General features: G+C 29.5%; 1 protein-coding gene, 1 long non-coding RNA gene and 1 other non-coding gene across 3 annotated transcripts; 1 reads left to right on the top strand and 2 right to left on the bottom strand.

Moving 5' to 3' along the window:
* Positions 1-305: 305 nt before the first annotated feature.
* On the top strand, positions 306-379 carry TRNAV-AAC. The gene has a single exon. It is a non-coding gene; the product is annotated as a tRNA-Val (tRNA).
* A 44-nt stretch (positions 380-423) lies between these two features.
* Positions 424-2,421, bottom strand: LOC123225060 (RHOMBOID-like protein 2). Its single transcript, XM_044648906.1, has 5 exons — positions 1,994-2,421; positions 1,476-1,639; positions 1,156-1,319; positions 782-1,032; positions 424-667 (listed from the first exon to the last, which is right to left on the bottom strand). The coding sequence occupies exons 1-5, from the start codon at positions 2,284-2,286 to the stop codon at positions 553-555; spliced, it is 987 nt and encodes a 328-aa protein (XP_044504841.1). The 5' UTR covers positions 2,287-2,421; the 3' UTR covers positions 424-552.
* A 3,809-nt stretch (positions 2,422-6,230) lies between these two features.
* LOC123226494 lies at positions 6,231-7,002 on the bottom strand. Its single transcript, XR_006504334.1, has 2 exons — positions 6,636-7,002; positions 6,231-6,547 (listed from the first exon to the last, which is right to left on the bottom strand). It is a non-coding gene; the product is annotated as an uncharacterized LOC123226494 (long non-coding RNA).
* Between the last annotated feature and the right edge of the window lie 7,832 nt (positions 7,003-14,834).

Raw genomic sequence — 14,834 nt, 5'->3', positions numbered from 1 at the left:
AAATTTTTTATTGGTAACGTTAACAAATGGGTTTGACTGGGGTAACCAATCGTTAAATTGCGAATTAGATGGTTCTAACAATTTGATTGCGGTTCACCTCGACCTGATGGCGTAAATCAGTTTTGGACCGAGCTTCCCTTAGGTTCCAACCAGACCAGTCTGCTCTGGCTGGTTTGATCCAAAATTTGAACCGTTTCTTTTTCTGGAGGGGTCAACGACAATTTTATGGAACTGTACCATAGTGGTGCATCCATTGCGTATAATTTCATAATTTTATTTGTAACGTTCGGACGTTGAGTCAACGAGGTGTCGTGGTGTAGTTGGTTATCACGTCAGTCTAACACACTGAAGGTCTCCGGTTCGAGTCCGGGCGACGCCAATTATTTTTAAGTTTTTGCTTAAGCAACTATCGAAGGCAGGCTGTTTAGTAAACATACCAACAAGAACCAATTGTATTAATAATAGGTAGAAAGCAAAGACAAAAAAGGCACAATATATACATGAAAAGCCATCCAGTTTCTAAGCTTTCTATGCATTTACATGGGAAAACTACTAGTTTTCGTTGCAGTTCCATCGTGAGGTTGGAACACAGCTCACGTATCGACACCAATGGCACCGATGGTAAACATTCTCTCCCCGGAACAGCATCACCAGCCCAACTGTGAATCTGCAATCAACCATACCAACAAAATTCACATTACTAAAGCTTCACTTATCAAACACTTCTAATTCAACATGACTTCTATCTTCCTTCTCAGATTGATCATTGAAAGTAACTCACCCTGCAACTAGTAGAACCAGGGAAATCAGCCATAGAACATATTGATAAACGTTGTATTTTGATCTGACAGGAGTGTCGGCAGGAAGATTCGCGCGATTAAGCCACCCAAACTGCGGACGAGGCAGCAGAATGAAGCCGAGGAAGAGGCCAGTAAGAAACCCACCAATGTTAGCAAAATTTCCCACATAGGGCAAAATTCCTATTGCAAGATTAATGGCAATGATCACCACAAGAGTTACCAGTGCTGCAGCCTAAAAAACCAACTAACAGAAGAGTTAGCATGAAAAGTCTCTCGAATTCGATTTCGTATCGATTCTTAACCAACTTCTTGCAGTCGAGCAATAGAAAGATTTACAACAAAAAGAATTGCTCACCTTGTTGGTATAAAGAGACCAGTTTGTAATTAATTCAGAAAGCATTGATCCAAGAAGTCCAAAAAGTGCACCAGAAGCACCAACAGAGACGTGGTTGCGGATAAACAGGAGGGTAAGAACACTCCCTCCGAAACCAGCCACCAGGTAGACTATCCCAATTCGCACTGATAAACGGTGAAAAAAATTCATCAAATGAGTTATGAGCAATATTACGTGTATCCAGTTTTGAATGCCTAATTAAGTGTTTTGTTCTTAGTTCAAAATTATTTCATCATATGATAGATATATAATTTGGATATCCAATTGAAAGAGCAACATACCAAATCCAAATTGCTGTTCAAGGCGAATACCAATGAAAACAAGGCACAGCATATTTACGAGAAGATGAATAAGACCAGCATGAAGCCAGATGCAAGTGACAAGTCTCCATCCTTGATGTTCATGGACCACTTTGTTCCACTCAAGTGCCCCCAATTTCTTCAATCTTCCAAAGCAATTAACAGATTTTCAAATTTCTACTATTAGATAATATTCAATTTCATGATTTGTGCAGAAATCAGTGCTACAGAAAGCTATTCAATTCGATGATTTATGCAGAAATCAGCCATATGATCATGGAGAATATTGTCTAACATCTACCTTTAAAAGAAACAACAAAACAACTGAAATTTCCAATTTTCACCAACTTCCACACCCAACTTCAGTCCCAAAATATCAAATTAATGAAAAAGACCACAGGAAATAAACCACCTAGTATCTGATAAGTTCCAAAATCTGGCAAAAACAACAGCAATTAGAAGATAAAAACGAGATGGGGTAAGAGAGTGTCAGAGATTACGTGTTTGAAGAAGGGCCAAAGAGAGGATTTTCCCTCAAAGGCTGAAACGAGAACCTTCTCAGAAACCTGGCCACGCACTTGCCGTCATCAGAGGGCAGCGGATTTCTATGTTTAGGGCAGTCGTTGATGTACAGGACAACAATGAAAACTGCAACATTAGCCAGCACGATCACTGGAACCAACCAAGAAGTCCACCGAGGCTCCATGTCTGATGTTGCATAATTGTTGTTGTTGCTGCTGCTATTACCAGTCCTGCTCTTGTTCACTGCTCTCTCCATGTCTTCCCCCGACATGTTTGGTGTCTGGTTTTTTTCTCACTCTGACACCAACCTCGAACTTTCTTATGTTTCGATGATGGAGAAGGGCAGTTGAGAGAGAGCTTTTGAGGTTTCGTTCCAGTTCTAACCGTGACAGTAGGCGCCACAGAAATCTCCACTTGGATTTTCTAGATTTCGTAAATGTTTCGGCGCTGAACGAGCCAATATTCACGTGACACGTTTTCAAATTTTATGGCTGCAGATGACGTGTTATAAGGGATATTTCTTTATTCTGACATGGCGAATTTTCATTGGGTGAAATTGTGAAAAATGTGTGTGATTGGAGCAGGGGATTTTTATCTTGTACTTTGATTTGTTCTCCACCAACTGATCTGAACTCCCCAAGTTTTTACGCTTTCGCGGTTGGTAAACTGGCGGTGCATTTTTAAAACATAATTTAAGAAATTATTTTGTTAAAATTGAAATAATAATAGAAGAATTATAATTGATAAGTTATTATTTAAAAAAATATCGTGAACACCTTTAAAAAATTAAAATACATCTTTGTTATATTATTATTAATTTTTTAAAATATATCAATAAAATATAACGTATCATAAAATAAGTATCATATCGTATAATTTATCTACTGTATTATATTAATTCGATATATTTTGATATAACTATTATTTTTTTTATATATCGTATCGTATGATAAGTATAGTGTATCATAAAATACTAATAACTATAATTGAAATCAGAGTAAGTTCACCCTAAATTGGATTTTAAGTTTTTTTTTTTAAATTTTGAAGCCTCTCATGAGTAAAAGTATTTTTTGTGTATAATTAGAAGATACTTTTTTTATTACTCCGATTTGAACTACTTATATCAAATAAGTGAAAACTTTAGATTTAGTGATTAATTTTATAAATATTATACAAGTTAAGAATTTAATCTTGATATAATTGATTAATTTTGAACTCATACATTCTTATTAAATTTTTTTATAAAATTATTGATTAGTTTATGAAAGAGTATTATTATGTACATAATTTTATATATAAATAATAATGTATTATTATATAATTTGATAATCAAAATTAAATATAAAATAATATTTAATTATATAATAATATATTATTATTTAGGTATAAAATATATATATATAATTTTATTGTTTGCAGATAAATTTGTTTAGAACTCCTTAGAGGAAGGAAAAAGAAGCCTATCATGAAATCTGTAAGAAGAGAAAGAGAAATTTCTTATTAATTAAAGGCCAAAGGACTATTCCTTCCACAACCACACCCCCCCCCCCCCCCCCCCCCAAACCAAATTTAAAAAATTCAAATACTCATTTGTGTATTAATTTTTGTTAAATTTTTTTGTTTGAGATAAAATAAAATTATTACTTTACCACTAAACCCTAAACCCTACCAAATTTATATAATTTGTCTTTTTTGATTGTAAAAATTAATAATTTCTTATTAGGTTAAATTTTAAAAAATTGTATTTTTCTTTTAGAGTTTCTCTTTTTTCTTCTCCATATCTAGAAATTGGGTTTTGATCGTGCCTTATTGTCTCTTGTCGCTGATGTTTTCTTCTCATGGATCTTTTGTAAACAACAATGAAGATGTCTTCGTCTAAAAAGATCTAGAATCTCTTCATCGAAGAAACGAAGAGATTTCATATCTCTTTTGATGAAAACCTCATCTTCGTCATCATTTACCAAGGATCCAATAGAAGAAAACATCGGTGATAGGAGACAGAGTCGCACAACAAAATTTCGGTCACTAGAGATGGAGAAGAAGAAAAGATAAACTGTAAAGGTAAAATGTGATTTTTGAAAGTTTAATTTAGATGAGAAATTATTAGTTTTTTAAACTTAGAAAAAAAATAATATAAATGTGATAGTATTTAGTAATAAAATGACGATTTTATTTTTGCCTCTAACAAAAAAAAATTAATAGAAGTTAGTTTATAGGTAAATATTTAGATTTTTCAAATCTCATGGGGTGTATTGTAATTTTATTAAAATTTGGGTGGCACTTAGTGCTTTGGCCTTAATTAAATTCTTTTTCTAGCGTATGCTGAGGATAATATTATTCGCTGGTCAAATCTAAAAAGAAAGAAAGTGAAAGGCATTATTATTTGACAAATACGCTTACGTAGACGCGCCCACCGTGTACGTCAATCATTTGATTTTTTAATTTTGCGTATTCAACTGATATTGAGTTAAAATTAATCATATTTTTTTAACCAAAAAACTAATTTCGTTAATGAAAATTCTACAATAAAGGGGTAATATCATCCCTTTTATACCCTTTAAAAAAAATATAAGACTAACAAAAAAGAATTTCAAATGTTTCGATTTCCATATTCTCGTTGTCTTTAATATTGTTGTTGATAATAGAGTCAACATCATATCAATATTACAATATTTAATCGTTTTATTATTTTGATCCAATTACTATTGGTTTCTATGACACTCTAACTAAAGGTATGTTCATTTTGTCATTAATAGGCATCAATGGTCCTAATGAAATGTCAACCACTAATCGTGCTCCATGGCTCAGAACCACCAGAGTTGGCACAACTAATTTGGTTAATCGTGGCTTAACCACCATTGCCCAAGCGTCGAACCTGTGAATCATGCCATAGGCTATGGCTCTCCAACTAGGATTCGAAGACATATCCAACAATGGTAGCTTGATAACAAGGGTAATCGATAGTGTTAACTTTCATAATAATATATTATTTAAATATTCAATTGAATACTCAAAACTAAATATACATAATTTTAATTTATCTTCTCTTTAGGTGTATGCGTAATTCGATTCAAACCGTAAAATCGAACTAAACTATTTAAAAATTACAGTTTGGTTTAGTTTTGGTTAAAAAATTTCTAACCCATTTTTTTAATTTAGATTGTAATTTGAACGATTTTCAAACCGTAAACCATATTTTTTAAAATATATATATATATATATATATATATATATATATATATATAACTATATTTGATAATTTTTTAATAAATAATTAGATGTATATTTTTTTATATTTATTTTATCATTTTCTTTACATATATATTGTATATATATTTCACGTTTATTTTACAAATTTATAATATATTTTAGAAAATTATATTTTAATTAATTTTATTAAATAATATATATTTAAAATAAATAATTTTAATCAATTCAAACCAGACCATATTATATTTTTTCAGTTTAATTTGAAGTTTAAAATTGTTTGATTTAATTTAAAAAAATTTTGAATTATTTTTTCTAATTTGATTTTAAAAAACCCTTAAACCGGACCGGATTCACTCTTATTTCTCTTTACTTACCGCCACCATTATTGTCGTGGGTACTAGCTGGTGGATACAGTTGAAGTGTTGTTGTTACTTACAAAGGACTCTTGCATGTTGGTCCCCTTGCTTCATAGCCACAACTTCTTCTTGTTATCTTTTAGGCATCGTTTTTCATTGGCTTACATCATTTCCCATTCGCAAAACCTATATGATGTGATGTAAAGGCATTTGCCTAGGAAGTTCTCTGCAGTTTACTTCAGTTAAAAGTGTCAAATGGACCAAGCTGTTCCACGCCCTAGACCAAAACACAAGAAAATAGCCAATCCGTCGCTGTAACAAACCTAACTTTTGGGTCTAGACCGGACCCATTACTATTTTCATAATTATTTAAAAAGTAATTAATTAAATAATAATTATAACATAAAATATTATTTTTTATAAAAATCAATAAATTGACCCATTACTAGTAAGCACAGAGTGACCAATTACAAGAAAACTCAACTTAACTCTATATATAAGACCAAACCATAGGTCTCATATTTTTTATAAATCAATCCAATCTGTAAGACCTGTTACAATATAGGTCTTAGACCCCACCAGGTATAACCTAGGCAATTCCCACTTTTAGGTACAACTGAAGACTTATGTTGTATCCAATGGTAATGTCTTAGAAGTCGAGAATATCTTTTTCAACACTGCAATCATAGTTTCAGAAACAATATCAAAATCATACAGTGAAACAATTGAAATATCAAATGCGAGACCAGATTTATAATGATCACCAAATGTTTAAGGGAAGAAAATCAATAATGTTAGGAAAAAGAAATTCAGCGCTTTCCTCCTTCGCCCCCAAGCTTTAGGCCCCTCGATGTGCCACCCCTAGGTAGATTAGCCTTGCTCTGAGTCTTTTGTGTCTTGGCCATTACCTCTGCCTTTCTGGCCTTCTTCTCATCCTTGGGTTTCTTAATTCTCTCCTTAATTTCACTGCATAGAAGTTCATGAATATCAGGGAAAAGATTTATCCTCATGGCAATAACCTAATTTTTAATTTTAAACAGAAAGGAAGATATACCGCAGAGCAGCCTCCCTAGCAGCATCTCGAACTCCAGCTTTTTCACTTCTTCTCTTCTTTATAGCCACTATAGTAGCACCAACTATTGACCTTTAGTAAGGTTTTTTGGTGGTGCGACCTCTTCTTAACAGTTTCGGCAGCTATGTCCTTTTAAGTGTAGAGTAGAGGTGTTAATAGATCAGGTCGAGCTCGAGAGCCATATTGTAATGGACCTTCGGATCAGGCCAGCTTATTGATATGTGAAAACCCAAAACCTAACCCATATAATAATAGACTTTAATTGGATCGGGTTAGACTGACCTATTTAAACAATATTTTTAAAAAAAAATTTAATTAAAATTTTTAAATACAAATTATTTTTTAATTATTAAAACCAATGATAGGACCCCGAATATTTTATTTATAATCTCTCACTTGTAACGGAAGAATATCAGAGTTATATGATGAAAAATATTATAAATTGATAACATAATACAAATAAATTAATTTACATTTTATATAAATTACAAAATATAAATAAAATATATCGTTTATCTACTCATCTTCAACATCTAAATCTCTGAATTCTTTGAAGATATATTCTGTCACACGATTATGTATTTTGAAACCAGCTTTGACCCAATCTTTCATACACATTATCGTTTGTCCCATATTTGGTTATAAATTAGATCGTTTATCATCCAGCACGCATCTATATGCACTAAAAGCGGATTTTGATATTACAGTTGACACCAAAGGTGTTAATAGATCTTGGGCTACGACAACAAACATAGAAAAAGTTTCTGCCTTGTCTTTCCACTATGTCAAAACATCCAGTTTTTCAGTATTATATCTTTGAACAATTTCTAGATAATGATCAATATCTATATAATTATAAAATTGATTATAATTTATATTTTGACTGACAGGTTGTTTACCTTTATGCAAAAGAGACTATATGTCTGACTTTTTTTTTGTGTGAACTATCATAATTTACCTCTGGTACAGAATTTTGTCCAGTCTTTCTATATTTTGTTTCATAAACACTATACATATCAAATAAAAAATCTTGAATATATTCAACATAATTAACATTGCTATTAATTGACAAATTTTTATTAATAACATCAAATAAATTTTGTGATCCATTAGTTTTTATCCTATGATCTAAAACAATAGCTGCAGAATAAAGTAAAAGAATTTCACTCCAATATTTTTTAAATTTTTGTTCCATTTGCATACATATATTCTAGAAAATATGATAAGAATGATGATACTTATGTTCTTTAAAAATATCATTTATTTTTATCATACTACACCCCTGAACAATGATCCATAACTGTCTTCAATGACTCTAATATTAGAGTCATAACTTTTTTTCAATCTTGATCTATAAAAAAAAAGATTCATCGAATCTTTTGGTTGGGTATTGAAATATCGTATTATAGAAACTTTATACCCTTCGCATGTTTTCAACATGCGGTATGTTGAATTTCATCTAGTTTTAGTATTTACTTTTAATTTTTTTCTTCTCAATCTCATTGATCTATATAATTGATGATATGCGTGTACCAGTGATGAAGATTATGAAATGTATACAATGACATGTCTAATTACTTCTAAATGTATTTTAGTCAAGCTCAAACCTTTTTAAGCTATTAAATTAATAATATGACATGCACACCTAATATGAAATAATTTTTCATTAAACGGAAGAGATAAATGATTATACATATATTCAATAATTTTATCATTATTTTTGACATTGTCAAAAGTAATTAAAAAAATAAAATTATTAATTTTATAATTCTAAAAAATATTTGCTAATTCACAAAAATTATAAGACCATCATACAAATATTCTAAATTACTAAATGCAATAATTGTTTTACATAACTATCAATCATAATTAATATAATAGACAATTGTACAAAGATATCCTATATGTTAATTTATAATAGTCTATAAATCAGAAGTTATTGAAATAACAATATTAAAATTACTTAATTCTCCAATAATTTTTAATTTCATTATTTCATAATTTCTCAATATCTTCGACCTAAGAGTTGACCTAGAAATTTTTTTAAATACTGGTTGAATACTATTTTGCATATTTCATTCTAAAATTTCATCTTCCGCATAACTAAAAGGTTAATCAGAAGCAACTACGTATTTGACCATATAGTTTCGCATTTTTATTTAATCGTATGTAAAAGTTGACATTTCTCTCATGAATTTGAAACCGCTTGGATCTCCTGTTGAACTGGCACCTAGACCAACGGATCGTAATCGAATGAATGTAATTTGTTTTTGTCCTTTAAGCTCACATGGAATTTGTTTACAATAATCAATTACATATTGACGAAGATGTTTCATTCCACTTGTACTTACACATGTTAAACAAGAACCGCAATGTTTACTTAATGCTCAACGAATTAATTTTCCTTCCGTTGTTTTCTCTATTCGATCGAAGTGCTCCCACATCATTAACGTTTGCTTTGTTTTTCTCTCCATCGAATAATATGAACCAGTACTTGTACCACTTTTGCCTGTCGGTGCTCCACCTATTTTATTTTGTGCATCATCAATAATATCATTAATAATATCATCAACACCGATATGATAATATTCAAATGGATTGAATCCATTTGATATTGGATCTATTTATAATATTTTGTAATGATAAAATTGAAATAAAAATGAAATTATAAATATAAAGAATTATTATTAACGAATTCAGATAATTTTCGAAAGAGAGTTGATGAGAGAAAATGAGATTGAAAATATAATAAAAGAATTGAGATTGAGAGATTTGTAAATGAAATTGAAAATATAGAAAATTGAATTGGTTTATATAAAATAAATTAATTATTTAAAAATTTTAACAATGGCCTCTACTTTGCCTTAGGAAACTTGTGGCAGAAAAAAAAATATTTTTTATACAATGTCGGATCGAATTGAGCTGACTCATGGTTTTAATACTAAAACCTCAAACCCGGCTCGATAGGCCCATAAGGTTGGCTCGATATACTACAATGTCTAATTGGGTCTTTTCATATTGGGTTTTATTTTCATGTTTTGGAGATCTGACTCAATTGACATGTTTACCCAGGTAAACATATCAGATTTGTTCATTTTGATTCCCAAGCAAGGCCTAACAATAGTGTCATTCTGTCTTGTTTGGAGTGCATGTTGCAATATTATTTTGGGCTCCATGTGGCACTTGCCTCACCAACTTATTGGCTGAAAAAAAATTTTGTTTATATACCAAGGTTTTCCTCTTAGCCAATTCTAAATGCTAGAGGTACTTCCATAACCGATTGAAGCAATCTAAACTTACCTGGACATCCATGTACAGAAAACAACATAAGAAGGTGATTATTGCCCTATTCCAATATTAGTGTTTTTTGGGCAATGAAGGGATAGAAGGCAACTCGTTTAAACAGCTCTACACATTTACCGTTTATAAATTTCTATCTTTCTACACTAGACACTTCAATGTGTGGGGCCCTAAAACACAAAAATAAAACCCGGTACAAAAAGCCCTTGACATTGCAACATGCTGGGCTAGACCTATGGATTTATCATATCAGATTTGAAGCTTTAATATTAAACCTATGAATTAGTCCGACCCAACCTAATACTGTGTAAAAAATAAAAATAAAAATAAATATTTTTTTCTTCTGCCACAAGTTTCCCAAGGCATAAGCCATTGCTTTTGCCAAGTGGTAGAAGCCGTTGTTAATTTTTTTTAATTTTTTAATTTATTTATTTTTTTATATAAATCAATTCAATTTTCTTCATTTTCAATTTCATTTACAAATATCTCAATCTTAATTTTTTATTATATTTTCAATCTTATTTTCTCTCGTCAACTCTCTTTCGAAAATTATCTAAATTTATAAATAATAATTTTTTATATTTATAATTTCATTTTTATTTCAATTTTATCATTACAAAATATTATAAATAGATCCAATATCAAATAAATTTAATTTATTTGAATATTATCATGCTAGTAATGATGATATTATTGATAATATACAAAGTGGAATAGATAAAACACCAACACGTGAAAGTGGTACAGGTACAGATTCGCATTATTCAACGGAGAAAAAAAGAAAACAAATGTCAATGGTATAAGAGCATTTCGATCAAATAAAGGAAACAATAGAAAGAAAATTAATTTGTCGAGTAGTATATAAACATCGCGATTCTTATTTAACATGTGTAAGTACAAGTGGGATTGAACATCTTTGCCGACGTGTTATTGATTATTGTAAAAAAAATTCACGTAAGTTTAGAGGACAAAAACAAATGGCATTTACCCAATTGCGATCTGTTGGTCCAAGTGTCAGTTCAGCAGAAGATCTATGCAGTTTCAGACTCATGGGAGAAATGTCGACTTTTACATATGATCAAATAAAGATGCGAGACTATACAGTCTGATATGTAGTTGTTTTTTATCAATCTTTTAGTTATGCAAAAAATGAAATTTTAGAATGAATGATGCAAAATAGTATTCAACCAGCATTTAGAAGTTTTTAGGTCAACTCTTAGGTCAGATATTTTGAGAAATGATGAATTAATGAAATTAAAAATTATTGGAGAATTACATTATTTTAATAGTGTTATTTCAATAACTTTTGATTTATAGAGTACTACAAATCAACATATAGGGTATTTTTGAGCAACTGCCCATTATATTAATTTTGATTGACAGTTATGAAAAAAAACGATTGCATTTAAAAATTTAAAATATCTGCATAATAATCTTACAATTTATCGCACATTAGCAAATATTTTTTAGGAATATAAAATTAATAATTTTATTTTTTCAATTACTTTTGATAATTCCAAAAATAATGATAAAATTATTGAATATATATATAATCATTTATTTCCTCCATTTAATAGAAAATTATTTCATATTAGGTGTGCATATCATATTATTAATTTAATAGCTAAAAAACGCTTGAGCTTAGCTAAAAAATATTTAGAAGTAATTAGACACGTCATTACATATATTTCATCATCTCCATCACGGGTACAAGCATAACATCAATTATGTAGATCAAAGGGGTTGAAAAGAAAAAAATTAAAAATAGATACTAAAACTAGGTGAAATTCAACATACCTCATGTTGAAAGTATGCAAAAGGTACAAAGTTCTTATAACACGATATTTTAATACTTAACCAAAAGATTTGACGGATTTTTTTTTTTTTACAGATCAAGATTGGGAAATAGTTATGACTCTAATGAATATATTAAAGTCATTGAAGACAATCACAGATCATTGTTTAAGGGCGTAGTATAGTAGAAATAAATAATATTTTTAAAGAACATAGGTATTATCACTCTCATCATACTTTACAGAATATATGATGCAAATGGACCAAAAATTTTAAAAATATTAGAGTAAAATTCTTTTACTTTATTCTGAAACTACTGTTTTAGATCCTAGGGTAAAAAACTAATATATTACAAAATTTATTTGATGTTATTAATGAAAATTTGTCAATTAATAGCAATGTTAATTCTGTTGAATATGTTCAAGATTTTTTATTTGATATGTATAGTATTTATGAACCAAAATATGAAAGGACTAGACAAAATTTTTATACCAAAGGTAAATTTCGGTAGTTCATACAAAAAAAAGTCACATATATGATCTCTTTTACGCAAAAGTAAACAACCTGTCAGTCAAAGTACAAATTATAGTCAATTTTATAATTATATTAACATTGACCATTATCCAGAAATTGTTCAAATACATAATGCTGAAAAACTAGATGTTTTGACATAGAAAAACAAGGTAAAAACTTTTCCTATGATTGTTGTCATAACCTGAGATCTACTAACACCTCTAGTGTTACCTGTAACATCAAAATCCGTTTTTAGTGGGGTGGATGTGTGCTAGATGATAGGAAATCTAATTTACACCTAAATACGGTTGAAACAATAATTTGTATGAAGGATTTGGTCAAAATTGATTTTCAAATACAAAATTATGTGGCAGAAGATATTTTTGAAGATGAATAGATAAATTATATATAGTTTATATATTTTATTTATGTTTTGTAAATTATATAGTATGTAAATTAATTTATTTATACTATGTTATCAATTTATATTATTTTTTATCATATAATTATAATATTTTTTTGCTACAAGTGAGAGATTATAAATAAAATATTCGAGATATTATCTTCGATTTTAATAATTAAAAAATAGTTTATGTTTAAAATTTTTAATTAATTTTTTTTTTAAATATTGTTTAAATGGGCCGGTCTAACCCAATTAAAATCTATTATTATATGAGTGGGGCTTTAGGCTTTCACATATCAATGTATTGATCCGATCTGAAGATCCATTACTATATGGGCCTCTAGCCTCGCCCCACCCATTCACACCTCTGTACCTAGGTATATCTTTGCCCCACTAAAGCGGCATAGTCAGTTCTGAAATCACCAAATTCAAACAATAATTATAAGAGTCTCCCAAATGAAACTGCAATTTTGCATTGAATTTAAACAATATAGAGTGTTATTCAACTGAAACTGGAATGTAACCTAGTATCTTAAAAACGTTGAGATGCTTCATTTCCCCAAAATTCCAGGAAATGATAATATGACATAGTTCATTCATCTATACTAAAAGAACCTCCTATAATAATTAAAATATCATGATAGCGGCAGATTTACAGTTTCCATCAAGCCATGATATCTCGCCATGACATCAACTATGCTCTTGCGTGTAATTTCAGAAACCAAAGCTAGTTTAATCCTATATTATATCTTCATAAACAAGCACAAGTTTGAAGTTATCACCATAGAAACAACTCAAAAAAGCTGCATGACAAAAGTTTACTCAAAGATTGTCATAACACTGTTGAAAGAGTCAATTATTGGCCCTAATGTAATTTCAGAAACCAAAGCTATTTTAATCCTATATTATATCTCCATTAAAAAGCACAAGTTTGAAGTTATCACCATAGAAACATCTCAAAAAGGCTGCATTACGAAAGTTTACTCAAAGATTGTCATAACACTGTTGAAAGAGTCAATTATTGGCCCTAACAAGACTTCTTCTACTGCTAAACCCAGCAGGAAACAGACCTAAATGGGCTGTCAAGATTGCTAAAGTCAGTCATCCAGAAGCACTTAACCACTCATGTAGACTGACTTCACTAATGTGGTGAAAAATACTTAGATTAAAAATTCCGCAACTAAAATCAAGTTCTCCATCGACGAAAAGTAAAATGGCATCATAATCGCATACAAAAATCATCAATTCGGTCAAAGTAAATAGCTTTCACCAAAAAAAAAAAAAAAGAGAGACAAACAAAATGAATACTCTTCAGATAGGCAGAATTCTAAATTTTAAAAGCTGAAAAATTATAAATATACATATATAATGTAATATAGAAGAACTAGTGAGGGGGCATACTTGAGAACCGTGGCAGCAGCTGCTTCCCTTCCTGTGGATCCTTCAAGGCTGCAAGAGAGAGGACAAAACCCTAAAATCTTATTCTAGTTTCTTATAAAGTGTTACATGTGCTATCTTTTCAAGTTTTTATGGCCCATTACAGGCCCACATTCGTTGGGTGAAAATTGTTTTAATAAAATGTGCGTACCGTCTGTTTAGTGTCTGATTAAATATCCAATCACTTAATCACATATTATTTAAATATTTAATTACCAATAAAAAAAATATAATATATATTTATATACACTTAATGATATATCATTATATGATTAGATATCATTTTATTTTTATTTTTAAATTATTTAATTATATGATAATATATTATCAATTGTTAATAAAACTTTATACATTATTTATATACATAAGATTACTCTTCAATTATATAATTAAAACCAAGTGTACATACCATTGTAAAAATTATTTTAAACAAATTAAAATGGGAGAAGATATTTCCCACCTATTTTTTCACAATTGCTTTTGAACCCTCAAACAATATTTTTTTACTTTTTGTTAAAATTCAATCATTAGTATTAACCGGGTATTTTTGTGAATTTATAAAATATAAAAATATTATAAAATTAATATCACTTATACCTTTAAAATGTAAACAAATTACATTTTTTTTTACCAATTTAAATATATATTATTTAAAAAAATCAAAACACTAAAATATAAATTTAAAAAATTAAAATAATTGTTAGCGGTGAATGTAGATCGATAGAATCACATTA

This window comes from Mangifera indica, chromosome 9 (genome assembly GCF_011075055.1).
Source record: "Mangifera indica cultivar Alphonso chromosome 9, CATAS_Mindica_2.1, whole genome shotgun sequence".
NCBI classification, from domain to species: Eukaryota; Viridiplantae; Streptophyta; class Magnoliopsida; order Sapindales; family Anacardiaceae; genus Mangifera; species Mangifera indica.
The sequence above is the reverse complement of the archived record's forward strand: the minus strand, read 5'-3'. Positions and strand labels throughout refer to the sequence as shown.